Source organism: Epargyreus clarus, unplaced genomic scaffold, assembly GCF_041222505.1.
Source record: "Epargyreus clarus isolate Ecla_fem2 unplaced genomic scaffold, WU_Ecla_fem_2.2 ptg000033l, whole genome shotgun sequence".
NCBI classification, from domain to species: Eukaryota; Metazoa; Arthropoda; class Insecta; order Lepidoptera; family Hesperiidae; genus Epargyreus; species Epargyreus clarus.
In genome coordinates, this window is record NW_027332238.1 from 6,039,119 (window position 1) to 6,066,564 (window position 27,446).

Below are 27,446 nucleotides of genomic sequence, written 5' to 3' on the forward strand. Positions count from 1 at the left end.
AAACTATAAGAAATAAATATATAGAAAATTATGAAATTAAAAATAAACAATGATAGAATCCTTTGTAACAAACAAACATGCAGTCCATCTGATGATAAATGACAACTGCCCCTCATGTACAGCTGTAATCAACCCAAGATAAGATTACAGTACTACTTGAGGTCGGCCAAAGATGCGTTGCTCTTTGAAAACTACTCGTAAGTTCGTAACTCTTGGAACGTCACGCATGTCCCTGTTCAATCTGGAACATAGCAGCGCTTAACACTACTATTATTAGGCAGTTCTCTGGAGTCGAACCACAATAGGTTCTACTATCTTCAAGTTGTTAATAATTTCTAAATGTATCTAAAAGAATTAAATAACTTAGTTATATAAACCAAATAAAAGAACCTCCATTTTGAATGTAACTTTTATTTTATCATAACTATTAATAAAATAAAGCATAACAAGGCAAGTTCCAAAATTCTCAAAACAAATAACATTTTACTTAGAATCCTTATCATTGTAACGATACCATGCAACAAAGGTCCTTATCTGTTGAGGAGACAATGTTATACCTTCATCTAAAACCACATCTTCCACGGGTTTTATCCCTTCATCCCGACTATACTCCACAATGTCCTCATTCCCATAAAAATCATTAAAATTTCTCACAAACTCACTACTTTTATTCCACTGTAACGGCGTCCAATTCTCCAACCAAATATTTCCAGCTAGCGTAGTCTCCTTCACTTTATTAATTCTAATATTAAGAAATAGATCTTTAAGAAATACTTTTTTAGTTCCATGCTTAACTACATCAATTTTCTCTAAGTAATTTTCAAGTCTAATCAAAAGTGTACCACCATTCCATTGCTCTATCGTCATTAAATGGATTCCTATTGGTAGTTTCTTTCTTAAAGCTAAAACCTCATTATTATACTCCAACCATTTTTCTTTCTCTGGCGTAACTTTTGGATTATTCCCATCAGCGAAAACTTGTGGCATCAACTCGATTTCTTTAGCGAATTTCTTTTGAAACACTCTATTTGGTTTGTAGTCTGCTTTACTCAAATAAATATAATGCTTCCCTCTGACAATTATCCCTTTACCTTCGACTGTTTCGTTTAAATACGTTTGTACTCCATTATCATCTGTTAGAATACGTCGATGTACGAATAAATCTATCGTGCCGTCTTGTAAAGAAGTGCCTCCTTGCGATCTGTCATTGAAGATAGATAGTCTAATGTTTTTGATCCTATCTTCGATGTAAATTCTCGACGTCACAGGGTAGATGTTGCCTGTAATTTTGGAATTAATGTATCGTTGATATTATTTGAATAACATAAAGTGGGTTTTTGATGAACAAACATCTTTTTTGTATAATATAGGATTAGCAGACGAGCATGCAGTCCATCAGGTGATAGAACCCTTTGTGGTTCGACTCCGGTGGCACCACCGCCATACCTATTTCTGCCTCATAACAGTCATGTTGAGTGCTGCTGTGTTCTGGTTCTCTTGGGCGTTCCAGCTTAGTCCTCAGGGGTAACGACGCATCAGTGGTCGACGTCGGGTAGGAATCTAATTTTATCTGGGATTGATTGCAGATGTCCATGGGCGGCTGTACTTGCCATTAGGTTGACTGCATGCTCGTCTACTCTGATATTATAAAAAAGATCAACGGGTTGCACTCCGGGAGTGCCGGCAGAAGTGAAAACTTGAATATTAAAGTTGTGCATTTTTGATAGTTTGGAATGGGTAGGAAATAACTTTGCACGAATTGCTTTAATTATCAGTATAAAAGTACTATCATTTATGTGGTAAAATACATTACTCATTTATTGCGCTATCGTACACAAACATGTCTTACGAATTTTCGATCAGACCACGTCCTAACGCGAGAAAACCTTTTTTACAAAAAGTGCACAACGCCGCTAAAGAAGTTTTCACTTCAAAAGAACTTACCTGCGATTGGGTCAAAATCAATAGGCTGATAGCTAGCTCGTCTATTTCTAATCCTCTTCATAGTCTGCCTTCCATTCGCATCCGTATAAAAGACACCATCGTTCACCAAATCCGATGTATATCTTATAAAAACATCTTTTCCAATATCATCATCGATTGGTATCGGTCCGGCTACCCAATCTACTTCCACGACTGGACTATCTTCGTACAGTTTGACCACAAACGACGCATAATCAGAATATTTACAATGTATTTCACTAACTATATCAGTTTTATAAACTTTAGTGTGAACGTAATTTATAATAGGTTCAGGTTTAGCGTCCATTGCTCTGAAAATGTAGGCTCCCGGTGGTTTTTTCTCTGTTTTCATCTGTTTTGGGTCGTCGGAGGCGTAGAAATAGAATTGGATGTCCAATGACGTGTTGACGCCGTTCGAGAGAAGTATACTTGCGACTTTCCGTGTTGATTCGTCCAAGGAGATTTTTATGTACTGAAAATGTGAATTGAATTATAATTTCCATTTCATTCAAGATACTTAAACTATCTGTAGGTACTTTTGTTTGGAGTGGTGATTAAATAATCTAGATTGATATTATAATGTTATTAGATTGTTAAAGTTACTTCTGAAATAAAGGCAAGGTTTTTTTTAATATTATAGATGTAGTACAGTATGCAGTCCACGTGATGGTAGGTGGGTACTGTCGCCCATTGCCAATCAACCCCAGATCAGATTAAATTCTTACCCGAAGTCGGTCACGGCACAGATGCGTTCCTACCCTTGAGGACGTTGAAATACCTCGGATAAGTATGTCTCCCTTACCACACCCTTCAAACCAGAACACAGCAGCGCTTAACACTGCTGTTATAACAGAAATAGGTGTGACGGTGATGCCGCCGGAGTCGAACCACAAAGGATTCTCCACCAAGGATCCACCATCGACAAATAATGCTAAACCTGAATTCTAGATTTGTACACCCTCCCCCTCAACCATGTAAGTGGCCGCCCTATACGAACCACGAAGGGTTGTACCTTAAAAAACTAAAATTACCTTATTCTCAATAAACAAATCATTAGATTCTTCGTTCAAATGTGCGTATTTACGAAAATCATCAACTTTCATCGACTCTGTAGTATGTTCATCATTCGAAACATCAGTAGTGCTAACATAAACTTTCGTTGTCGTAATCGGAGATGTCGTAGTCTCATCTAGAGTGGCTTCAGTATCATCTGTAGTTGTTCTAGTAGGTAAATCAGTAACAATTTTTCTATCCGTAAAAAATCCATAAACACTCTCTGTTGGTTTTACAGTAAAATCTTCAATTGGGAGCACCTTTCTAGGTTTTGGAGTTTGGACATCATCATCATTACGCTCATTCAATTTAGGGACATTACCTATTTGGATTTTTGATCTCTGTGTAGTTATATCTTCATAGTAATCATAATATTCGTCAACAAAAAATGTTTTATTATCAATCGTATACGGATTGGCTTGTCGTATGTAATATTTAGTTTTTTTGTTCTTTTTTAGTTTTTTAATTAGAGATTTTTTGACGCGTGGTGTTATTTTCTCTAAGAAGTATGATCGTAGGCCGAGGGGTGGTAAGTCTTTCGCTATGAAGACTAATTCGTGGTCTGCTGCTGTGTTTCTTTCTGGTATGCTTAAAACCGGCGATGGTATCTTCATCATGACTGACTGGACTATTTCTCCTGGAATATTAGTGTTTTTTTATTATACAGCTAAATAGTACTGATTAGTAATAACCCAGTGGTTGATATTCGGCCTCTCGATCGAGGCGTTCGAGGTTCAAATCCCAGGCAAGCACCATTGATTTTTGAAAGTTAAACGGTGCTTAAACATATCAATTCATTTTTTTTATTCAAAATAATATGTTATATACAGAACACTTTTTGAATGTCAATACAACTACCACCACATCACAAGATGTTTCGTTATGGAGAAGAAGCGAAGGAAACCTAACTTGAAACTTTCAAAGCCCAGGCACGCACCTCTGATTTTCAGAAATTATGTGCGTATTAGAAATTTATTATCACTTGCTTAAACGGCGAAGGAAAAGTCGCGCGGCAACCTGCACACCTGAGAGATCAAAAAAACGAGAAATTGAAGGATGTATAGTCTACCACTTCGCACTTGGCCAGGGTAGTGGACTATGGCCTAAACCTCACTCTGAACCTCACCCGTGGCCAGCAGTGGGACATAAAAGATTGTGACAGTCATACCTTTCGGATCATATATCACATATTTCTCTTTTGTAACTGGCAACCTCACTGGAATAGTCACTGGCCACCCTAAAGGATTGTAAATAACGACCTGAAACAAGACATTAATCTCAACAACATCCTTAAATTTAAATTGTAATAAATTTAAATAAAAAATGTTTTTAGGAACAATCTTTTATCTCTACTAAAATGTTTATAAATAATAATAAAATAAAATGTTTATAATTATAATATTCTTTCGCAATTAATTTAAACGCTTGTAGCGCAAATAAAATTTGATACGAGAAATTTCACTGAATTGGGTAACATCTTTTGTTGGTGGTACGATTTTTATTTTAAAATAGAATCTTCATTTTTATTGAATAAAGGGAATCCTACATCAAAATAAAAATATTAATTGTGACTTAATAATTGCTTTGTACTTACGAAAGATTTGCGTCGGGCAAAGTTTTGACAGCTGGATATATTGAAAGAACACCTGTGGTAGAATCTCGTTGTGCTGTTCCGAACTTTGCTGTGAAATAATCATTTTATTTAATTATAAATTATTAACTTATATTAATAAGTTAAAGCTAAGTAAGAAAAATAAGTAGGTACTCGTAAGATATATATTTTTTTTTAAATATAGGTGTAGCACACGAGCATGCAGTCCACCTGATGGTAAGTGGCTACTGCCGCCCATGGACATCTGTAATCAACCCCAGATAGGATTAGATATTCCTACCTGAGGTCGGCCACAGATGCGCCGCTACCCCTGAGGACTAAGCTGGAACGCGTCGGAAAAGTCTGTTTCCCTTTACTTACCACACCCTTCAAACTGGAACACACCAGCGCCTAACACTGCTGTTATTAGGTAGAAATAGGTGTGGCGGTGGTGCCGCCGGAGTCGAACCACAAAGGGTTCCACCACCAGTTCTACCACATTCAAAGATATAATAGATTAATTATTATTACAGTCGTAAGAGGAAGTCTATATTCAGTAAACATAAGAAACTACTCAAAACAAATCAATTTATTTGTGAATAAGGTTATTGTTAGTTGTTACACATTTTTCACTGATTGCTAAGAAGATATGAACATACTTAAATGCTTTCCTAAGTAGCACAGTAGCTGATTGCACGGCATCGTATATCTTAAAGGTGTAATAATTCTTGACGTTGCTTCTCATGGCACCAGTTATAACATTGTGGTCTTGTAGTATACCTGGATACAAGTACTTAGTGTTATAGTCAGCACGGACTAAGGTCGGAGGCCCAGGCGGAAAGTTGAATGGAGGCCAGTGTAAAAAGTCGATTTGATTTAAGCCTGTGATTCGGTGACCTTTTTTTTCGCTGTCTGATACAAGAAGCAGTGTTAGCCTAGCAAAAGCAGTGATAGCCTAGTGGTTAAGAAACTCGGCCTCTCGATCGAGGGGTCCGAGGTTCAAATCCCAGGCACGCACCTCTGATTTTTAAAGTTATGTGCGTAATTAATTATCACTTGCTAAACGGTGAAGGAAAATACCGTGAGGAAACCTGCATACCTGAGAGATTTACGCGGTGGACTATGGGCTAATCCTTCTCATTCTGAGAGGAGGCCCGTGCCCAGCAGTGGGACAGTAATGGGATGATGATGATGATGATGATAATGATACACATTTCAAAGATTGTTTGGTTCTGACGACCTTTTTTAGCAACTGTTGGAGGCCCCCCAGGATCGGAGGACCGGGGCGGACCGCCCCCTCCTGCTTAAGCCGCTAGAGGTTACAATCACATCCAATGATATTTTATATTACAGATGGGTTACATGTCCACTAAACAACTCTAAAAAGTGAATAAACCGAGCTCATTGACATACACATGCTCATTTTCCATTTTACTTGCATATTACTACATGGACAAATATTTCATACACCAATTGTTTTATTTTGTATCTGTCATCTGATTTGAGCAATGTCTTTTATTATTGAAGTATGATAAATTAATAAAGAAGTATTATTATATTTTTTTTTGATTATGGATGAATATATTGTATTTTTGAAATCCTAGAAAGCGTTTTTTAACAAGCATTGCAGCCCAAACGACTTGACGGATTTAGTATATGATTAACCCTACTTACCCATAATCCAGTTCATTTCTTCAAAGAATTTATCATTATTCCCCAATCTTGCTAAAACTTGTAATTGTTTTGACATCTAAAACATTAAATAACATATTAGTCCGTTATAGTCGCGCCAAATTGCTAGTCCGCTGAAGTTTTTGCGAGCAGGTGTAGTCATACAATTTGCTATGGCGACGCGACTCATTTCTATATTCAGAGGCGACTAGTAGTTTTACGCGGACTAATGTTAATACACTTGAGGAATGAGGAACGCCGTGTTCCTATAGTGTCTCTCACCCCTTCAAACCAGAACACAGCAGCGCTTAACACTGCTGGCCCATGGACATCTGTAATCAACCCCAGATAGATTCCTACCTGAGGTCGGCCACAGATGCGTCGCTACCTGAGGACTAAGCTGGAACGCCTCGGATAAGTATGTCTCTTACCACACTTCAAACCAGAACACAGCAGCGTTTAACACTGCTTTTATAACAGAACTAGCTGACCCGGCAAACTTTGTACCGCCTCAAAATCTATTTATCAAATATATTTCATATAAAATATAGCCTATGTTACTCGTAGATAATGTAGCTTTCGAATGGTGAAAGATTTTTTAAAATCGGTCCAGTAGTTTTTGAGCCTATTACAATCAAACAAACAAACAAAGTTTTCCTCTTTATAATGTGCATAGGGTGCAATAGAGATTTGATTGTTACCTGTAAGTAAATGTGCCCCTCTCTAACCATATATTTGATGGTCGGTCGAGACGTGTAGAGCCCGGTGGCATAAGTATGTTTATCGTACGCAAATGGGAAGAAATCATCTTGTTTCGTTTGAAGAACTGGTCTGAAACACAAATTGATAATTGAAATTCAATGACAAAAAAACTAAAGAAGTTACTTTACTTTGTGATTTTAAGAGCCTTTCAGAGCTTTTAAGAGTGATGTGAGTGTTTTAAGTGTCGTGACGTCACATTTAGGATTAGTTAACAGTTTAGTGACGTCTATAAGAGCTGTGACGTTATGTTTAAGAGCGTAATGACGTCACATTTAAGAGTTTAGTGACGTCACCTATAAGAGCTAAGTGATGTTATGTTTAAGAGTGTAGTGACGTCACATTTAAGAGTTTAGTGACGTCACCTATAAGAGCTAAGTGATGTTATGTTTAAGAGTGTAGTGACGTCACATTTAAGAGTTTAGTGACGTCACCTTTAAGAGTTAAGTGAGGTTATATTTAAGAGTGTAGTGACGTCACATTTAAGAGTTTAGTGACGTCACCTTTAAGAGTTAAGTGAGGTTATGTTTAAGAGCGTAATGACGTCACATTTATGAGTTTAGTGACGTCACATTTAAGAGTTTAGTGACGTCACCTTTAAGAGTTAAGTGACGTTATGTTTAAGAGCGTAATGACGTCACATTTATGAGTTTAGTGACGTCACATTTAAGAGTTTAGTGACGTCACCTTTAAGAGTTAAGTGACGTTATGTTTAAGAGCGTAATGACGTCACCTTGAAGAGTTTAGTGACGTCATCTTTAAGAGCATCATGACGTTGTATTTAAAGGCTGTGACGTCACATATCATATAGTCATTTTTAGGAACATAACGTAATAAAACGACTCAGAAACAGTTACGAAACTATTGCAACCTAAGTCTTTATAAAAATTCGATATCTTCTAATTGACAGACATTGTCAAATGTCGATCTTTGGTAGGAAAAACATAGGATAGATTGAATATTAACGGGTAAAATAAACAGATACTATTGACGTACTTAGAATAATGCACCGCTTTCAAATAACAGGCTGGAGTGGAGTAGAAGACATGGACTCCACGACCACCTTCATTACTCTTCATATTAACTGCACTGTAATAACAGAATTTATTTGATTAACAAAAGCAAGCAGTGATAGACTAGTGGTTAAGAAACTCGGCCTCTTGATCAAGGGGTCTGAGGTTCAAATCCCCGGCACGCCTCTAATTGTTCTCTAATTTTCCAGAGTTGCAAAGTTTGTGGCTGAACATATTTGTTTCTTGTCCTGCAAAGGGTTAATTGGTTAAAAAAAACAATGATAGCCTAGGTTGAAACTCGGCTTCTGGATCGAGGAGTCCGAGATTCAAATCCCAGGCACCTCTGATTTTTCAAAGTTATGTGCGTATTATAAATTAATTATCACTTGCTTAAACGGCGAAGAAAATCGTGAGGACACAAGAAATCTAAAAAAAAGTTTTCAAAGGTATGTGAAGTCTCCCAATACGCACTTGTCCAGCGCGGTGGACTATGGCCTAATCCTCATTCTGAGAGGAGACCTGTGCCCAGCAGTGGGATAATGGGATGATTCGAAGGTAGTAGAATACTTTTTTGGTGTGATCTCTCTGTCTCACTGTCCCACCTAATAACAGCAGTGTTAAGCGCTGCTGTATTATGGTTTGAAATGTGGAAAGGGAGACATACTTTTCCGAGGCGTATCTTAGTCCTCAGGGGTAGCGCATCTGTGGTCGACGTCGGGTAGGAATCTAATCATATCTGGCGTTGATCACAGATACGTCAGTAGCCACTTACCATCAGCTGGACTGCACGCTGGTCCGCTACTCCTATATATTAAAAAATGTTTACTCACTTTATAAGTTTATCCACATTTGTGAACCAGAGCGCTGCGTCATGGTAACCAAAACGGTGACCCATCATGACCATGATATTTTGGGTGGTGTAGTGCGGTGCCTGGCGGTGGAGGACTGATTCAAGGAATAGATTCGCCTGAAAAGAATAATAAAATCTTTATTGAAAGTTATAGGTCATTCTTAGATTAGTAAAATACATAGATTGATCACTCCTAACAAGAAAGTGTAATCAATTTTGAGAATTGAAATTGTTGCGTAAATAGTGTTGCCACGTCTCCGTTTTATAATGTCCCTAAAATGCTAGACATACTTATTTATTTATTACGTAAATTAAATACTTAAGTAGTGTTTGTTATTTATACGCAAGTTTTCTCTAAAAATGTTCATTATTTGTCAATAATTCAAACAATAAATGATAAAATCGTCCTTTTGTGGCTTCATTCAATTTCAAGGCGGTGAAGTATCTTTCTTTTATTTTTTATTTTTTTGATTTGTGGCTGGAAAACTATTGGATGGTCTAAACTATGTATCTTTCTATTTATTTATCAAAGAGGTCATTTGATAATTTACTGACTTTTTCAAAAATATTGAATAAGGAAACGAGCCAACATACCCCAACGCAACTTAAAAATGTACAAAAGAAATGTGTATTTATTATAATATAGGAGTAGCAGACGAGCATGCAGTCCACCTGAAGGTAAACTACTGCCGTATGGGCATCTGTAATCAACCCCAGAGAGGATTAGATCTAAGGTCAGCCCTGAGGACCCCTGAGGACTAAGCTGGAATATTGGCCAGAATACTCCGGAAAAATATATATGTCTCGCTTACCACACTTCAGATAAACCACAGCAGTGTTAGGCGCTGCTGTGTTCCGGTTTGGAGGGTGTGGTAAGGGAGACAGACTTTTCCGAGGCGTTCCAGCTTAGTCCTCAGGGGTAGCGGCGCATCTGTGGCCGACCTCAGGTAGGAATATCTAATCCTATCTGGGGTTGGTTACAGATGTCCATGGGCGGCAGTAGCCACTTACCATCAGGTGGACTGCATGCTCGTCTGCTACTTTTATATTATAAAAATTAAAAAAAAGATTATCACCTGCGTTCGGCTACAGATGCGCCGCTACCCCTGAGGACCTGAAGCTGGAATGCTTCGGATAAGTATGTCTCCCTTACTAAACTACAAACCAGAACACAGCAGCGCTTAACACTGCTGTATTAGGCAGGAGTAGGTGAAATCTGGTTGTCCCTGTAGTACCGGGTTCAGAATAGGGCTACGGTATCCCCTGCCTGTCGTAAGAGGCGACTAAAAGGGGGCTTCCGGGGTTGCGGGCGGCAAGAGTGGGAGCTCGAACTGTCCAGCAAGCAACTCCGGGAAGGATGGCGGGAGGTGTGGTCGCATATCGTCGTAAACACCAGACGGTGTGGCGAGCGTCACGCTCACCTGGGCGGAGCCCGACGGGGCAACGCGCTAAGAGGACTCCGGTTGCGTTCCTTTGGAGATCCCGGAGTCCTCTACGCAACGCCGAGGACGGCCACCGGGGGGGTTTTAGTGCGGTAAGAATCCCACATAACCTCGTGTCGCTCCCACGGCATAGGGTACCTTTTGAGGTTTCCCCCTCGTAAAAAAAAAGGTATGTGTGTGTCCATGGCACACACGACACGGAATCCTGGTGTGGAAAGGTTTAAAAAAATCTCAAAGGTGTGCGTAATCTACGAATACGCACTTAGCCAGTGGGACAGTAATGGGTTGATGATGATGATGATGACGACATTTTAAATCAACTCACCCGTTCATCAACATTATTGAACGCAGAATCGGAGGTGATGAGGATTGGGTCGCCACACATACTGCTGAAGCAGAACCCAGGGGGTGTCCAATACCCATCGAAGAGTTTATGGCTGAATATATCTGTTTCTTGACCTGGAAGGGTAATTGGGTAAGTTTACCGTGGGTTTGAGTTGCCTAAAGTATTTGCCGTCTACAAAATAAGTCGAGAAAAATCTAAAATAAGTCGCGTCGACAAAATTTAGAAAATACAATTTTAAAATGCGATTTTGCTGTTATTTTTATGTTTCCGACAAAAATATACAAAAAAATATTTACTTCATATTGTTTTTTTATAATATTTAAGTAGGCCATCAGAGGGTAAGTGTCTATGTATGGACATCTGTAATCAATCCCAGGTAAGATGAGAGATTTCCTGAGGTCGGTCACAGATGCGCTACCTCTGAGGACTAAGCTGGAACGTCTCGGAACAGTAGTGCTCCCTTACCACACCCTTCAAAGCAAAACACAACGCTTTACACTCCTCTTAGGCATGTTAAATATGTGGTGGTACCTCCGGAGTAGAACCACACATGATTGTCCTTCAAACTAACAGTAAATGTATAAAAGGCATGCATTAGGTTGACAGCGTCACTTAGCGATTAACCGTCGTAGAGTCAACTTACCCTGATGATGCTCCGTTTTGGAGCGAAACACGTGTTGGTGGTGGTATGTATGGTGGTGTATATTTTTAATTTTTGCATCTGCATGCATCCTTTCTGGGAGGGAGGGTGGTACATACTGCATGGTTTAAAATATATACCATCATACATATTTGTAGCGGATTGTTGCGAAGTAGTTTTAATCTTAACTTAATAGCATGGATTTCCGCAAAGTAACGCCTGATACAATTAACTATCTAACAGTAAATGTATAAAGTCCGCGGTTACATTAGGTTACAGTACATTAAAATCATAATAATAATAAAATTTAATGCAAAAAAGCTTACTATAATGTAAATGTAAATTGTAATAAATAATGTAATAATAAATTAATAAACAAATATTAAAATTTCCGTACTCTGAACGTAAATAAAAAACTATTAATAACAAAACAATGAAATAAATAATGCATGTGTATTTTATATAACATTAATGTAAGGAATAAAGGGCTTTTTATTTTATTTTATTTATTTTATAATGTAAATCATTATTTAAATGATTAATCTGCATGGTGTAACAACTCCAGGTCCATCATTAGTTTGTTGACATAAAAAGAGTTAAGCCCGTTCCTCATTCTTGCGAGAATCTCAAAAGAATGCGAGGAAATCCGGTTCGTATCGGCTGCACCTTGTCGTTTCTCGTGCTTATCTTGCGTTATCACGAGATTCTTTCGAGAATGTGGAGCGGGCTTAACAATTGAATCAACTTTGAATAAAATAGATATAAATGAATAGATGAAGGTGGTAGGCCGACTCCGGCGGCACCACCGCCACACCTATTTCTGCCTAATAACAGCAGTGTTAAGCGCTGCTGTGTTCCGGTTTGAAGGGTGTGGTAAGGGAGACATACTTTTCCGAGGCGTTCCAGCTTTAGTCCTCAGGGGTAGCGGCGCATTTGTGGCCGACCTCATGTAGGAATATCTGATCCTCTATAGGGTTGATTACAGATGTCCATGGGCGGTAGTAGCCACTTACCATCAGGTGGACTGCATGCTCGTCTTCTACTCCTATATTATAAAAAAAAAAAAATTACACCTATACCTAAATCATCACTCCCACGCCACAAGAACTCCAAACTTCTATCCGCCATTCGTGTCAGCTCGTCATCGAAGCTGATGGGGTTGATGAAGACGCCATCGAAGCCCATGTTGGCCAGCAGTGCTGCCATCTCTCGGGAATGGCCGAAGGTGTCCGCCTGCCACGCCACTAGAGGGCGCCCGCAGTCTAGGAAGGTGGCATTGAGTTTCCTGTGATATTAATATCTATTAGTTTTTAAGTTATACTTCTTTTGCATACCTCTAAGAGGTGGAATATAGAGGACAATTTTGAGGATATAACAACTGTATTTACCTATATTTAACAAAATAAATGATTTGATTTGATTTGAAGTGTTTTGGAAGAATTATAAGTGCGAAAGAACAAGCAGATAAAAGTCGACACCATTTAAGTTGGATATTAAATTATACTTACCCTTTTTTGGGGCGGTTGGGAAAAAGACTATATGTTGTGTCCTTACGTCGTGTCGTGTCGTGTCAGTGCCGTGTCGTATTACGAGTATGTCATATCGTGTCGTACCGTTTCATTTTTTAATATATTTTGTTGTGTAATACTCTTTTTTACTTTTTATTAATTACGTCAAAGAAGAAATTAATTTCAAGAAAGAACTTTCAACGTGTAGCTACTTATGTACGTGCTTATGTACACATGTACTATGTCCATGGGCGGCAGTAGCCACTTACCACCACATGGACTGTATGCTCGTCTGCTGCTCCTATATTAAGTATATGTAAAGAAAAACAAGGCTGCAACTTAGTCCTCAGGGGTAACAAAACATCTATAACCGACCCCGCATGTGACTATAGTACTCACTAATCACTTACCATCAGGTGGACTAAATGCTTTACTACTAGTATAGTCCGCGCCAAACTACTAGTCCGCTCTGAAGTTGCGTACAAGCATATACTCCGTAGCAACGTAAGAGCACACTAACGCTGCTATGTACCCGTGGGCGAGAGCGGGCGGAGAGTGCCGGGGGGCCGCGCTGTCTTCGTCCCGCTAATATCTACAATTTGCTATTCAATATGACTCCTTTCTATACTTACAGCGAACTAGCAGCTTGGCGCGGACTATACCTACGTTGTATTATACTACTGTATACTTCATACTACTGTTCTGCTGTACTTCACCTCAAAGAGTATGTAAACTGGTCAATGATCCCGTGGTAACTGGTGGTGGCTTCGTCGGGCATCCCCCAGCCTCCTCCGACGAAGAACAGCTTCCCTTGGCGAAGCAGCTGGTAGATCATACGGTGAACTGGACGGAATTACAAATTTCAAAATTATGACGTACTTGTACAAAATATGAAGGTGGTAGAACCCTTTGTGGTTCGACGGCGGCACCACCGCCACACCTATATCTGTTATAACAGCAGTGTAGCGCTGCTGTGTTCTGGTTTGAAGTGTGGTAAGGGAAACATAATTATCTAAGGCGTTCCAGCTTAGTCCTCAGGGGTAGCGGCGCATCGGTGGGCGACTTCAAGTAGGAATATATAATGCTATCTGTGGATAACAGATGTCAATGTGCGGCAGTAGTAACTTACCATCAGATGAACGGCATGCTCGTCTGCTACTGCTATATTATAAAAAAATGATATACGTATACATAATCACATGTAATCTTTATTTACGCCAAGGGAGTAAAGCTTCTTACTTGCGTACATAGACGCGCTTTTTACTGCGGAAGGGCTTATGTATGTCTCATTCTTTGGTACGCCCTTTGACAAGTAAAATAGAAAGATTGCGCCGCCTTGAAATTGAATGAAGCCATAAAAGGATGATCTTATCATTTATTATTTGAATTCTTGGCAAAAAAACATTTTTAGAGACGATTTGCGTATAAATAACAATACTACGTAAGAAATAAATAAATATTTTAAACACTTTAAGGACATTTTAGAACGGAGATGGCAACACTTTATTTACGTACCAATTTTATCCTCGAAACTGGTTAAATTTTCTCGTTTAGAGTGATCAATCTATGTATTTTACTCGTCTTAGGGCACGCCACAGCCCAAACGACTTGACAGCTTAACATATGAGGTGTCGTTGGATTCGTCTAAATTGTGTGAGTGACATAGCCTTTATTTTTTAGCAGTCGTTTTTTGTTTTTATAAGAATTATCTTGTTTCCAACTTACCCGTCCCATCTCTCTTGGCCCACCAATGAAAGAAGTATGGCAATTCCGAATTTGATATTGTGAACCTGTATAAAATTTTGTTTTAGTACGATTGTTTTAAGCCTATTGTACTCGATTGACTTTTCTTTTATACTTTTCTTTTCCTTTCTTTTATACTTTTTAACCTTTTACAGAGAAAGGTGTTAAAAATTAATCGATATTTATCATAATCGATTATTTTTGTGTAATAAAAGAAATATAGTAATCGATTTTTTATCGATTATTTTAATTGAGAGTAAATTACATGAAGTCAATTTCAGGGTTACTTATGACGACTTTTTTCGCCGGCCAATTTTGCATAGATTTTCAAAAATCGCGTAATATTCGATTATTTGTACAATAATGTATAAAAAGATTTGGAAAAAAAGAAAACTATTATAATCGAATTTTCATTCATTGATTCTCCCATCCCTAGTGTAAAGGAAATGTTCACTTACCGTCTATGTGGTTGACTCCACAGTTCTCCAAGTGTAGTATCCAATATCCTTCTCATATTTATATTGCTCTTAGCATAAAACTCGTCATCTGAAATATTATTGAAATAATTTCGTGGGCTTCTGATCGTAATAGTAATTTAGATTAGAACTAAAATGATTAAATATGAGGCAGCCATCACGAGGACTTCCGTAGCATCGGAAAAAAAGTTTGGAATTTCGGTAGAAAATTCCACTTTAATTCTTATCCGATATTTTTTTCTGTCAACTTTATGAGCATTTCCAATTTCACTAAGTAAAAATTACTATCTTAACGTAGTATAATTTATATTATTTGTCAATATTTTTTACATTCCTATCAGAAACTTTACATGATATGTTAAAATTAAATATTGATAAATAGTCGATAATTTTTCCACTTCATTGGTAATGTTGACATCCTGGTAACATTATGATGGACAGTGGCGCCCTCGATACACGCACAGAAAAGTTTGTCGGACTATAGGCAAAAATCGAAAGCAAAATATAAAATTAAGTATAGTTTAAAAACTAAAAACCACGCTAAAATCGCACAAGGAAAATCGTAAATCCTGATTCCTGACGATCCTGATGAGGAGAATAGGATAAAATTATTAAAATCGTGTATTGTCATCGGTTCTTGATAAGTGTTCAACATTTTAAATTAATCGGACCATTCAAAGTGGGTAAAAATCGAGTTCAAAGATTCCGTTACATACATACAAGCGTGGTAATTAATTATAAATGCCGAATGTTAGTCATAATCCTTCTCGTTCTGCGAGGAGAGGAGTGCCCACCAGTGGGACAGTATAGTCCGCTTAAAACTGCCAGTCCGCTCTGAATATAGAAATGAATCGCGTCGCCATAGCACATTGTATGACTACACCTGCTCGCAACAACTTCAGAGCGGACTAGCAGTTTGACACGGACTATAATGGGTTGATGATGTATCATAAACCATAATTTACTTACGCCCAGTGTAATGATCGTCGAAGGTCTTGGTGTAGCCTACCTCAGCATGCGAGTAGGGCACTATGTGGACGTTTATCATACCCTCGTAGGGGCTGGGACATGCCTGGAAATATACCTATTTGTTAATTTATGATACGTTGCGCGCAGGCGTAGTCAGAGAGCAAATGCGGTCGAACACAACTACAAGCATATACTCCGTAGCAATGTAAAGGCACGGCAGCGGACGGGTGTCAGGGGGGACTCGTTTCTATATTCAGAGCGGACTAGAAGTTTGGTGCGGACTCTATTATTAAAAGCTTTGTCTGCGACTTCATTCGCGTGGACTCAGAATATAACGTCACATATCAAGCTCATATAGCACACAATGAAATGTAAAAAAAAATACTTTTCACTATAATTTTATTTATAATATCAGAGGAGCAGACAAGTAAGCAGTCCACCTGATGGTAAGTGGCTACTGTTGCCCAAGGACATCTGTAATCAATCCCAGAAAAGAGTCCTACCCGAGATTAGCTACAGATGTGTTGTTAACCCTGAGGACTTAATCGGAACGTCCTGAATAGGTATGTCTTCCTTACTACACCCTTCAAACGAGAACACAGCAGCGTTTAACACTGCTGTTATGAGGCAGAAATAGGCGTGGCGGTGGTGCCACCGGAGTCGAACCACAAAGCGTTCTTTCACCTTCAACATATATTCAATGTGCAACATGCGACGTTTACATCTTTATTACATATTTTGGACTAAATCTTACCTCATAGCCACAACCTTCACCATATTGCTTGATTGGAGTGACTAGATCTTTTGTTGTAGGATCCATGGACATAACTCCTTCATCATGTGACAACATGATTGTTAAAAATATTATTAATAACATTTTAGTATTTTTTATTTATTTCCTATATTTATAACATTACTTTATTATATTAAAAAGATTTATGGATCATTATTTTTGTTTTTGTTTTCAAATTAAGGAACAGTTGAGTTAAGTACCTACTTTTCTAAAATTGAATATTTATTTTTATGTATTTAATTCGGTTATAAGAATTGTATTATTTTTTGGTGGTTTTTATAAGTTACTGCTGCAAATATGTAAAATAAAACATAGCCTATGTTACACCTTATTATCCTCTACGCCATAAAGTCCAATAAATCTATTTAAAATAATTAAACTATTTTTAAATTTTGATACAAGTTGCACACTTTATAAAGTTTATTATCGTCTACATTGGTAAATTTAATCTTTAAGCATAATTTCGTGAGATTTCTGTTATCAATTATTTATACTATGTACTTAATTCATAACCTATTTCAAACACAATACCACTGAATACTAACAACTGATTAAAATGACTGCAATACTATTAATTGATATTGTTTATCCATACTTCATTTCTATAAACAGACTTGTTAGTATATAAACAATATTTGTTTTGGTGTAGTTTCATAATAAACAAGTTTATAATGTGGCGATTGACTTACTCATGTTAATCCTCAACTTATTTCGAATTAAATTATAAATTAAAACCCCCATCCAAGTTGGATGTGAAGTTTTTGAGAAAATGGTGGACATACATAATGGCAGGGCCGGATTTAAGGGAGGGCAACTACAAAAGAGGGGTCCCCACAATAGTAGAGGTGAGGCGTATATACTGGAACACTTCCCGGACTAGGTAGCATATCGGACTTTTTTTTTGCTCGTCGCGCCGGCTGGCTCATGACACGGTTCCAGTTTTTTTTTTTGCTCGTCGCGCTATTTCATGACACGTTTAAGGCATTGTACTTTATGGGACTAATGAGACTTTATGGGACTAGGCGGAACAGGTTTCTGGATCACGTTTTTAAATACTAGGAACTTTTTTAAATACTTTGTACAAACATGAATACTAGAAGAATCTACCTGCGTTTCACAATAAAAATATATATTGTTGACTGAAAAAATTGTTCATTTTATTCGGAAAATAATTTGGGGCCAGGGGGCCTCCACACGTTTCTTGCCCCAAGGCCTCTAGACCTCTAAATCCGGCCCTGGATAATGGTCGAATACAAAATTTACTTTTTTGAAGTTCTTTAAAAACTAATTACATCACACTACATACGTCGTTATTAGTCTTTGTAATGTCTATCGTACTAAGATCGAAGAGTACCTACCTATATCTGTATGCCAGATTGCCAAATTAGTATCTTCGATACGCACAACATCGGGTATTAATAACAAGCGTAGATCTACGGACATCGCACGTGTCAGACACGTACCATGGTAAAACAGACACATACCGTTCTATACAATGTGATGAACGTATTCATATCTTCCGTAACACGACCATACATAACTAGATACTGTCTGTGCTTGGCTAAATATTGTTTGAAAATAAAATAATTATGTCTGACACGACACGGTCAGTGTCTGTAACAAATTCGTTTACTTGTAATCATTTAAACTCTATGACACAACAAATACATTTATAATTTTTTATTGCTGATGATAGTTTAATTTTAATATTTTGAAAATAATTAGAGTATCAACGTTACAGTGGAGATAGTTGCAGCAAAGCCGCGCTGTATTTCATATTATTCGTAGCAAAGGGGTCCACCTGATGGTAAGTCACTGTATGGACATCTGTAACCAACTCTATATAGAACAGGTTCTACCTAAAGCCGATCACATTCGCCAGTCCTGAAGACCTTATATGTAGCCACCTTATTTGTAAGTCAGTCATCCACCCCCACACACCGAAATGCAGAACTGCTTCACGTTTGAAGAAGGTTACATTTTTTTGTAAAAGGGAGGACTTTGACCATTTTATTTCACGATTTTGAGATAAAACATAGTTTCATTGAAACCAAAAAACTTTATTAAAATTGTAAACTGGTATATTTTAAGCTATAAAGTATAATAGAAACCATTTTGAAGAGGTCCCGATCCCACAATAAACAATAATTACAACCTTTATATATAATTAAACATAATAACGAAACTTCAGAATTACAATGTAAGTTCTATAATATAGGAGTAGCAGACGAGCATGTAGTCCACCTGATGGTAAGTACTGCAGCTCGTCAAAATCTGTAATCAACCCCAGATAAGATTAGATTCCTACCCGAGGTCGGCCACAGATGCGTTATCCCTGAGGACCAAGCTGGAACGCCTCGGACACACTTCAAACCAGAATACAGCAGCGCTTAACACTGCTAATTTAGTTTAACATATGAGGTGTCGTTGGATTCGTCTAAATTTTAGTATACATAGTTTAGGACATATATATATTTTAAGCATTTCGAATTTTGTTGATATAACAATTGTGTAGTTTGTTCATAAATCAGTTTTACCACTTTCTGCACTTAGATCATTGTAATTCTAAAGATGCAATATTCAAATTACATTTAATAAAAATCAATTTGGGTAACATTGAAAATTTGTAACTTCTTTAAATATTATTTTGTTCTATGTTCTTCATGAGCAATTATACTTTCTCCAATTAAAATATCAACAAAATATTTGTATTTTAATAAAATATAACTAATACAATTAACACTAAAATTTATAAATAAAATAAATGAGCCAAATCGCTGCCCCGTGGAAGTGTACCCAAGATACTAGCAGCATTACCTCGCTGAATTGACAAATTAATTTGTTGGCCGAGGTAAGCTCCAGCTCTTGGGTCACCGGAGGCCTCAATCAGGCGCGAAGACAATTCTTTATAGAAATGCTTCGCTTCTGGTCCCCACGGTCCCATCGTCTCGACTGCGAAAGGCACAAACATGTAACTCTGTGAGATGTTAGCATATTTGCGCCGCTTCACAGTCTCAGCAGATTCAGCCGCCGCTCCAGCACGCATCGAGGTCGCCTGTATATGAGATGGAGCCATGGTATCAACACATGTAGCATCCCATACCAAGGACCTCCGCTGTTTCCAGGGCACGAGTGTCAATCCATCAGGCCGCTTGCCATCATCACGCACTTTCGGCTCTAGAGTGGCCGGTACGTTGATGGTGACAAGGGCCCGACGGATGACATCGTTGATGCTTGCGTGGCGCGACATACGGCCGGCACTGCGTTGACACGACAGACCGTGATGACCCGACTGACCGACGCCTTCTCCACAGACACAACGATGTGGCTCATTTATTTTTAAGCCAAGACGCAGACACACACATAGGGACAAAGTGGAATTATCCAAAAGAGTCCCTATGTTGCTCGATGGAAGTTTTATTTTAAATAGTGTTAAATAGTTTATTGTTTAAATTTATATTGTTGTTAAACTTAAATAAAATAAAGATCTATAAAATATACAATTATTTTTATAAGTGATAGGATTCTCTTAATAATTTTAATAAGAAAGCTGACCAAAATTTAATCAAAAATAATTGTTAAGTAGCAGAATTCAAAGTTACCCAATTTGACTTATATTTTTAATTAAAATATATATTTGTAAATATATCTAAGTACGAACAACATATAAGGCGTTTTTATACTATTTTTGGGTATGCGTACAACATATCGAATATTTTTTTTTTACAGTCTGATTTCGGATAACTTAAAAAGATAAAATTATTCATTATTACTTTTATAGTGTAACAACTTCACAGTAGATAATTATGCCGCATTTGTTTATAATATAGGAGTAGCAGACGAGCATGCTATCCACCTGATGGTAAGTGGCTACTGTACATGGACATTTATAATCAACCCCAGATGGGAATAGATTCCTGAGATTACCTGAGGTCGGCCACCGCGCCGCTACCCCTGAGAACTAAAATGCATCTGAAAAGTCTCCCTTACTACACAAACCGTTACAAATATGAATATGATGACAGAACGTTTGTTTTTGTTAAAGCAAGCGCTTGTAGCCGATCCCATGGTGTCGGTTCTTAGGAAATCAAAGGTTATTCGCCGCAAATTTGCGACGCGTCCACATTTGTATTTGTATTTGGTATTTGCAAGTGCCGTGTTGCAAACGATTCTCATTAAAATAAAAACTATTTCGACTAACATTAGTCTTTGTTTAGTTCGCTTTCAAGGTTTGGAGTATACAAGTTCCAAGCGTGTAACGTTTTTTGTTGGGATAAAAGAGATATTGACTAATTTTAGTCATATTTAGTTCGAGTCATTTATAATTAAACTGAGTGGGACTTAAAATAGTATATAAGAAGTATTATTGGAGTATAAATTGGGAGTTTATACGGAATGGATGTTCTAAACTATTTTGAAGGAGTATTACTTATTGTTTTTGTAGTACATTTTCTTTGAATAAGATTAAACAAGGTTTAACCCGCGGTTTTATATCAAAGGTTGGGATGATTATACAATTTGAGAAGTGATAAAATTGTCTTTAAGTTCATAATAAAAGATTAATTTGTTCATCGTCATCATCAACCCATTACTGTCCCACTGCTGGGCACGGGTCTCTCAGAATGAGGATTAGGCCATAGTCCACCGCGCTGGACAAGTGCGGATTGGTAGACTTCACATACCTTTGAGAGCTTTTTTAAGATTTCTCAGGTATGCAGGTTTGCTCACGATGTTCTCCTTCGCCGTTTAAACAAGTGATAATTAACTTAACGCACATAACTTTGAAAAATCAGGTGCCTGGGATTTGAACCTCGGACCCCTAGATCAAGAGGCCGATCTTAACCACTAAGCTATTATTGATAAATTTGTTATTTATAAAGATTAACGTCAAATAATGGATTCTACTATCTATTGACACTTTAAAAGTTGTTTTTATCTATCCCTCAGGCATAGATTAGTAAAGATACTTCACCGCCTTGAAATTGAATGAAGCCACAAACGGCTTATTAGTAAGTTCGTTTTTTTAATTCTTGACAAATAAAAACATTTTTAGAGAAAATTTACGAATAAATAACTAATACTGCGTAATTTACGTAATAAATAAATAATTATTTCAAATATTTTAGGAACATTTTAGCACGGAGACGTGGCAAAACCTTTTTTACGCGACAATTTCAATTCTCAAAACTGGGTACATTTTCTTGTTAGGAGTGAGTAATCTTTACTAATCTATGCCCTCAGGTACTTTTTTCGGGACAAAAGCTATCGTATGTCCTTTTCTGTACCCCTGACAACGTGTGTACATTTCATGGCAATCGGTTATGTAGTTATGACGTGAAAGTGTAACAAACAAACACACATTCACATTTATAATGTTAGGATTGTAACGTCCTCGCTAAACTACTAGTCCGCTCTGAAGTTGCGAGCAGGTGTAGTCATACAATTTGCTATGGCGACGCGATTCATTTCTATATTCAGAGGGGACTAGCAGTTTTACGCGGACTACACATTTTTAATTATCTTTCGTGACATATAACACCTTCTTTTAGCATATAGAGGAAAGTTGTGGAATATTTTATTTTATAATAAACTACAGATATAACAAAAATGCTAAAGCTATGAGAAAAAAAAAAGAGTAGAGTATAGTAATAAAAAAAGTTGTTTATAGTAATCTATAATAAAAAAGAGTAACAAAATCTATGGAGCTTTATTACAGATAAAATACAAAAAAATGCTAAAGCAATTTCTCAAAAGAAAAAAAAAACAAGTCAAAATTTAATATTCGATACAAACTGTGTTTAATAAAAATAAAATAAATTTTATATATATATATATTTTTAACAGAATCATATTTTTAAATTAGAAGCAAGTTTCAAATAATACCTTTCATAAGTTTGGTTATAAAAAAAAACATCAAACCTCCTCTTTTTTTGAAGTCAGTTAATAAAAAATCTGAAGCATATATATTTTCGATATTAAAATAAAATTATAAAACTCAGTTTGTATCTAATATTTATAGAATCTAATAAAACAATCTTCATTTTGTCATTACACTGTGATGAATATATACGATTTTATCTTTTATATACCATGATATATTATATATTTTTATTTTAAAGTTATATTCCATTAGATGTGAGGGTGAAAGTTAAATTTTACGCATATCGTCACATGAAAACGACAGTATTCATTAAAATATTTTTAAATATTTCTTTACGAATGAAATAATTATTAGACATCATAATTGCACTTAAAAATATTACTACTATTATACAGTTTTGTTTTAAGAAATTATACAATAATACAATTTTATTGATTACTATCTGACCCGGCAAACGTTGTGTTGCCATGTAAATAAAAAAATGTTAAGGGTGAACAACCCTTATCACTTAGGGGTATAAAAATAGATAGTAGCCGATTCTCAGACCTACTGAATATGCATATAAAATTTGGTGAAAATTATCTTCCAGCCGCCGTTTCGGAGGAGTACGGTAACTAACATTGTGACACGAGAATTTTATATATAAGATAATGCATTGGTTAATCATTATATTGGTTATGACATAGTTTAACAAAGATTAATAATCAATTTATTGTTAACTTCATTTAATTTATATTAAAAAGTAATTTGTGACAACTCTCTGATAAATAAAATAAATACAAAAATGACTTTCTTATTTATACCCTTTTGTGCAGACTTAGTTAAAACAACTCTTTTTTATAATATAGGAGTAGCAGACAAGCATGCAGTCCACCTGTTAGTAAGTTACTGCCGTATGGACATCTGTATTCAAACTCGGATAACATTTCTACCTGAGGTCAGCCACAGCTACCCCTGAGAACTAAAGAACGGATAAGTATATCTCCCTTACAAAAAGTTCCAACAAAATATAACTTCAAAATAAACAGAAAAGTATATTATTTACAAAATATGACCCTCATTATTTTATTTAAGTATAAATATTTATTTTCACAGCATCTTCCTGATCATGTAGTTGAGGATGCCGCCATTTTTGAAGTATGTCAGATCGACTTCTGTGTCAAAACGGACTTTTACTTGGAATGCCTTGCCATCGTCCACCTGTAAAGAAAATATACATTATTTACAGATATATATGCAATTTACTTCATAATTATAATAAGTCCAAGTTATAAAAATATATATTTTAAAAACAAAAAACCCGACTACGACCCCCGGTAGAGACGTTAAAAATAATCGATTTTATTTTATCGATTATTGAAGGTGGTAGAACCCTTTGTGGTTCGACTCCGGCGGCACCACCGCCACACCTATTTCTACCTAATAACAGCAGTGTTAGGCGCTGCTGTGTTCCGGTTTGAAGGGTGTGGTAAGGGAGACATACTTTTCCGAGGCGTTCCAGCTTAGTCCTCAGGGGTAGCAGCGCATCTGTGGCCGACCTTAGGTGGGAAGATCTAATCCTATCTGGGGTTGATTACAGATGTCCATGGGCGGCAGTAGCCACTTACCATCAGGTGGACTGTATGCTCGTCTGCTACCCCTATATTATAAAAAAAAATTATAATCTTATAATCATTTTTTATAAATCGATTAATATGATTGTAAATATAAATTACACCGGCACCGGCATGGCACCGTTTTTATTTCATCAACTTATAAGTATGAACTTAATTCATATTCAGAGAGTTTGCATAGATACGAACTGTTTCTAAAAATAGATAGAAACACGTAATTCGTATAATCAATTTATAAAAAAACGATTAATGTTACTGTAAAAATCGATTATAAGAAAATAATCGAATAAAATAAAAATCGATTATTTTTTAACATCTCCAGAGCCCGGTCTGAAGCGCAGAGGGTGCCGAGTTCGATCACCGGTCAGAATCAGACAATTGGGACTTCTTGGGTCTGGGTGTTTATGTCCATGGACATGGCACAGGATCCCCTGTGAGTGTAGAAAGTCTCATTTTTACAACTCAACTGTGACCAACATCGGGTAGGAATATATTTATATATTGACTTATTTATTATAATCTTAGCTTTTTTTTTTTATAATATAGGAGTAGCAGACGAGCATACAGTCCACCTGATGGTAAGTGGCTACTGCCGCCCATGGACATCTGTAATCAACCCCAGATAGGATTAGAAATTTCTACCTGAGGTCGGCCACAGATGCGCCGCTACCCCTGAGGACTAAGCTGGAACGCCTCGGAAAAGTCTGTCTCCCTTACCACTCCCTTCAAACCGGAACACAGCAGCGCCTAACACTGCTATTATTAGGTAGAAATAGGTGTGGCGGTGGTGCCGCTCTTCAACCGCCAGCTGGAGTGGATGTGCGTGGGCGATAGCCACTTATAATAAAATTGTAACAGGCTAAATTATAGGAAGATCTTTATAAGAGTAATAGAGGGCAAAACAATATTTTTTAGAATTTTTCAAATTCAAATTTATTTCAAATAATAATATTAAATATTTATCCACTAATTTAAAATAAATACACAAAAACAATAACAGAACTAAACAAAACCATAAATAAATCAAAACAACAGTAATAATAATAATAAATTTCGTTTCTCAAATAAAAACTCCACATTTCATGTTCAATCGCCCGCCATTGCAAACGGTAGTGACGTAACGTGACGTCACGAAGATGGCCGCCGCGAGCCATAGCATATTGCGCGGGACAAATGACATATTATTATTTACTAAGACAGATCATAGATGGCGTTGTTTCTAGTTTGCATATATTTGTTTGTAAGCATCACTAGATGGCGCTACCTGTTCCCTGAATCGCGCTAACACTTGTACGACGTAGCTCCTATAAGAGCCGAGGAGAAAGTGTGCACTGTATCTGTAACCAACCCTAAATAGATATGTTTTTGTAAACGATACACTATGTTCGACATAGGAATCGTTAGAATCACTTTGAAACGGGAGTCTTGGGCGAAAAGGATTCGCTCAGCGACTCAATAATTCGTGGTTCCTAGATGAACTAGTTCACTGATTCGTTCTATACAAATTCACCAGCCTAGCCATGCCGAACGAGTCTTGCCTCTTGGATATAGCGGTGGGCCGTTGAAGGTTTTACCATTAACGCTAATTTTCGTTTCTCTAAGTTAATTTCGTCAATCGATCAATAATAAACTGTTTTTAACTATGCTGCAACGATCAACGCGTCTCTACGTGCGGTAAATGTTATTTATTTATTTTAGAAACAATTTGAGGTGTAGTGTGTAACGCTGCTGTGTTATGATTATTTATTTATAGATAATTAGAGTTCAAATTATGTCATGTGTACTGAGGGTGTAATTGATTCGCTTAGTGGCACAATTTACTTCGCTCTTTTAGTTTTTCAGTTCCCAGCTGCTTACCGAACAGTTGAAGTTGAAGAAGTGAACTAAAAGATCTGACTTGCCTTCTTTGAATCAATTTGTAGATTATGTATGAAAACAAGATTAAGGTATGCATGAATTAAAATATTTGAGCTCTAAAACAGGATAAACCTTATTGATTCATATAAAATATGACGGCGTTTCTTCGGTTAGGAGCTTACGAACTACAGAACGGAAAATCGGGGTTCTTTCATGATATATGAGTAGCAGACGAGCATGCAGTCCACCTGATGGTAAGCTACTGCCACCCATGGACATCTTTAACCAACCCCAGATAGGATTAGATATTACCACCTGAGGACGGCCACAGATGCGCCGCTACTCCTGAGGACTAAGCTGGAACGCTTCGGAAAAGTATGTCTGCCTTACCACACTTCAAACCAGAACAGCAGCGCTACACTGCTGTTATATCGGAAATAGATGTGATAGTGGTGCCGCCGGAGTCGAACCACAAAGGATTCTACCACCTTCAATAGTCTACTTTGCGTAATTAATCTGTGGGAGCGCTTTTTCGACCTAATTCATTCGCGAACTACACAGGACTACATATTAAGAGCGTCTCTAAAAAATCAAATGATGCAGTTTTCGTTTTAAACAAAATCGCCCTCGTAGCTCCTTTCAACATTTTTCGCTATTCCTATAGTTACAGATTTGGCTATGAAGGTCCATTTAAAAAAATCACCCGGCGCCAGACATAGACAAATATTTGAACAAAGACTTTGCTCACACATTTGAACACTTATTTGTTTAAATTTTTTAACATGTCCCTCATGTCTAGAGATGGGCAGAGGGTTTAAACCCAATGGGTGGATACGGGTTTAAACCGGGTATTTTGGGTGAAATAGGGTTTAAACCCAAATAAACACCCAATCAGCGGGTGTAAACTATTGTCATTCATATTTTTATTTTCTTCGTGTAATATCATTTTTAAAATAATATTGTAAACAATTCACTAAATATGCGCTCTAAAAGCACATATTTCATTTAACTACGCTGTTATAGTCATGTTATAGTCCATTCGGATGTGTTACATTCGGGTTGCAATTTTCGAAGACCCGATTTTATTTTATAGATGTCAATGATTAGTGTAAAGGGCTCAGTGTACAGTTAAATCCTAATTTGTGGAGTCCCAACTGTTGTCCCTCGGCCGCCATCTTGAAAAAAGGGGCACTAAGCGTTTTTACGCTCTACCAGGCAAACTATTCGTCGCACAGAAATTTAGTAAGAACAATTATGGTTTCAAATTGATTTATCTATA

General features: G+C 37.1%; 2 protein-coding genes across 2 annotated transcripts in view; both read right to left on the reverse strand.

The window, feature by feature from the left end:
* Window positions 1-471: 471 nt before the first annotated feature.
* On the reverse strand, window positions 472-14,620 carry LOC140755617 (lysosomal alpha-mannosidase). The gene is made up of 14 exons (XM_073090919.1): window positions 14,561-14,620; window positions 13,552-13,678; window positions 12,407-12,612; window positions 10,667-10,800; window positions 8,880-9,016; window positions 8,033-8,125; window positions 6,979-7,108; window positions 6,281-6,356; window positions 5,266-5,386; window positions 4,610-4,697; window positions 4,184-4,274; window positions 2,994-3,652; window positions 1,945-2,434; window positions 472-1,280 (listed from the first exon to the last, which is right to left on the reverse strand). The coding sequence occupies exons 2-14, from the start codon at window positions 13,668-13,670 to the stop codon at window positions 484-486; spliced, it is 3,141 nt and encodes a 1,046-aa protein (XP_072947020.1). The 5' UTR covers window positions 13,671-13,678; window positions 14,561-14,620; the 3' UTR covers window positions 472-483.
* Window positions 14,621-23,291: 8,671 nt separating this feature from the next.
* Window positions 23,292-27,446, reverse strand: part of LOC140755412 (cytoplasmic aconitate hydratase) — a 51,536-nt gene continuing 47,381 nt past the window's right edge. Inside the window, exon 22 of the mRNA XM_073090616.1 lies at window positions 23,292-23,897. Coding sequence (XP_072946717.1) covers window positions 23,787-23,897 — 111 coding nt within the window. The 3' untranslated portion in view covers window positions 23,292-23,786. The remainder of the gene's footprint in view (window positions 23,898-27,446) is intronic.

Excerpts from the sequence above, each read along its gene's own strand:
- LOC140755617 (XM_073090919.1), bottom strand. The coding sequence starts at position 13,670 with ATGATCTACCAGCTGCTTCGCCAAGGGAAGCTGTTCTTCGTCGGAGGA. Across the intron at positions 9,017-10,666 it reads TCAATAATGTTGATGAACGG|GCGAATCTATTCCTTGAATC; the intron begins GTGAGTTGATTT and ends TATTCTTTTCAG. Across the intron at positions 7,109-8,032 it reads AAAGCGGTGCATTATTCTAA|ACCAGTTCTTCAAACGAAAC; the intron begins GTACGTCAATAG and ends TTTGTGTTTCAG.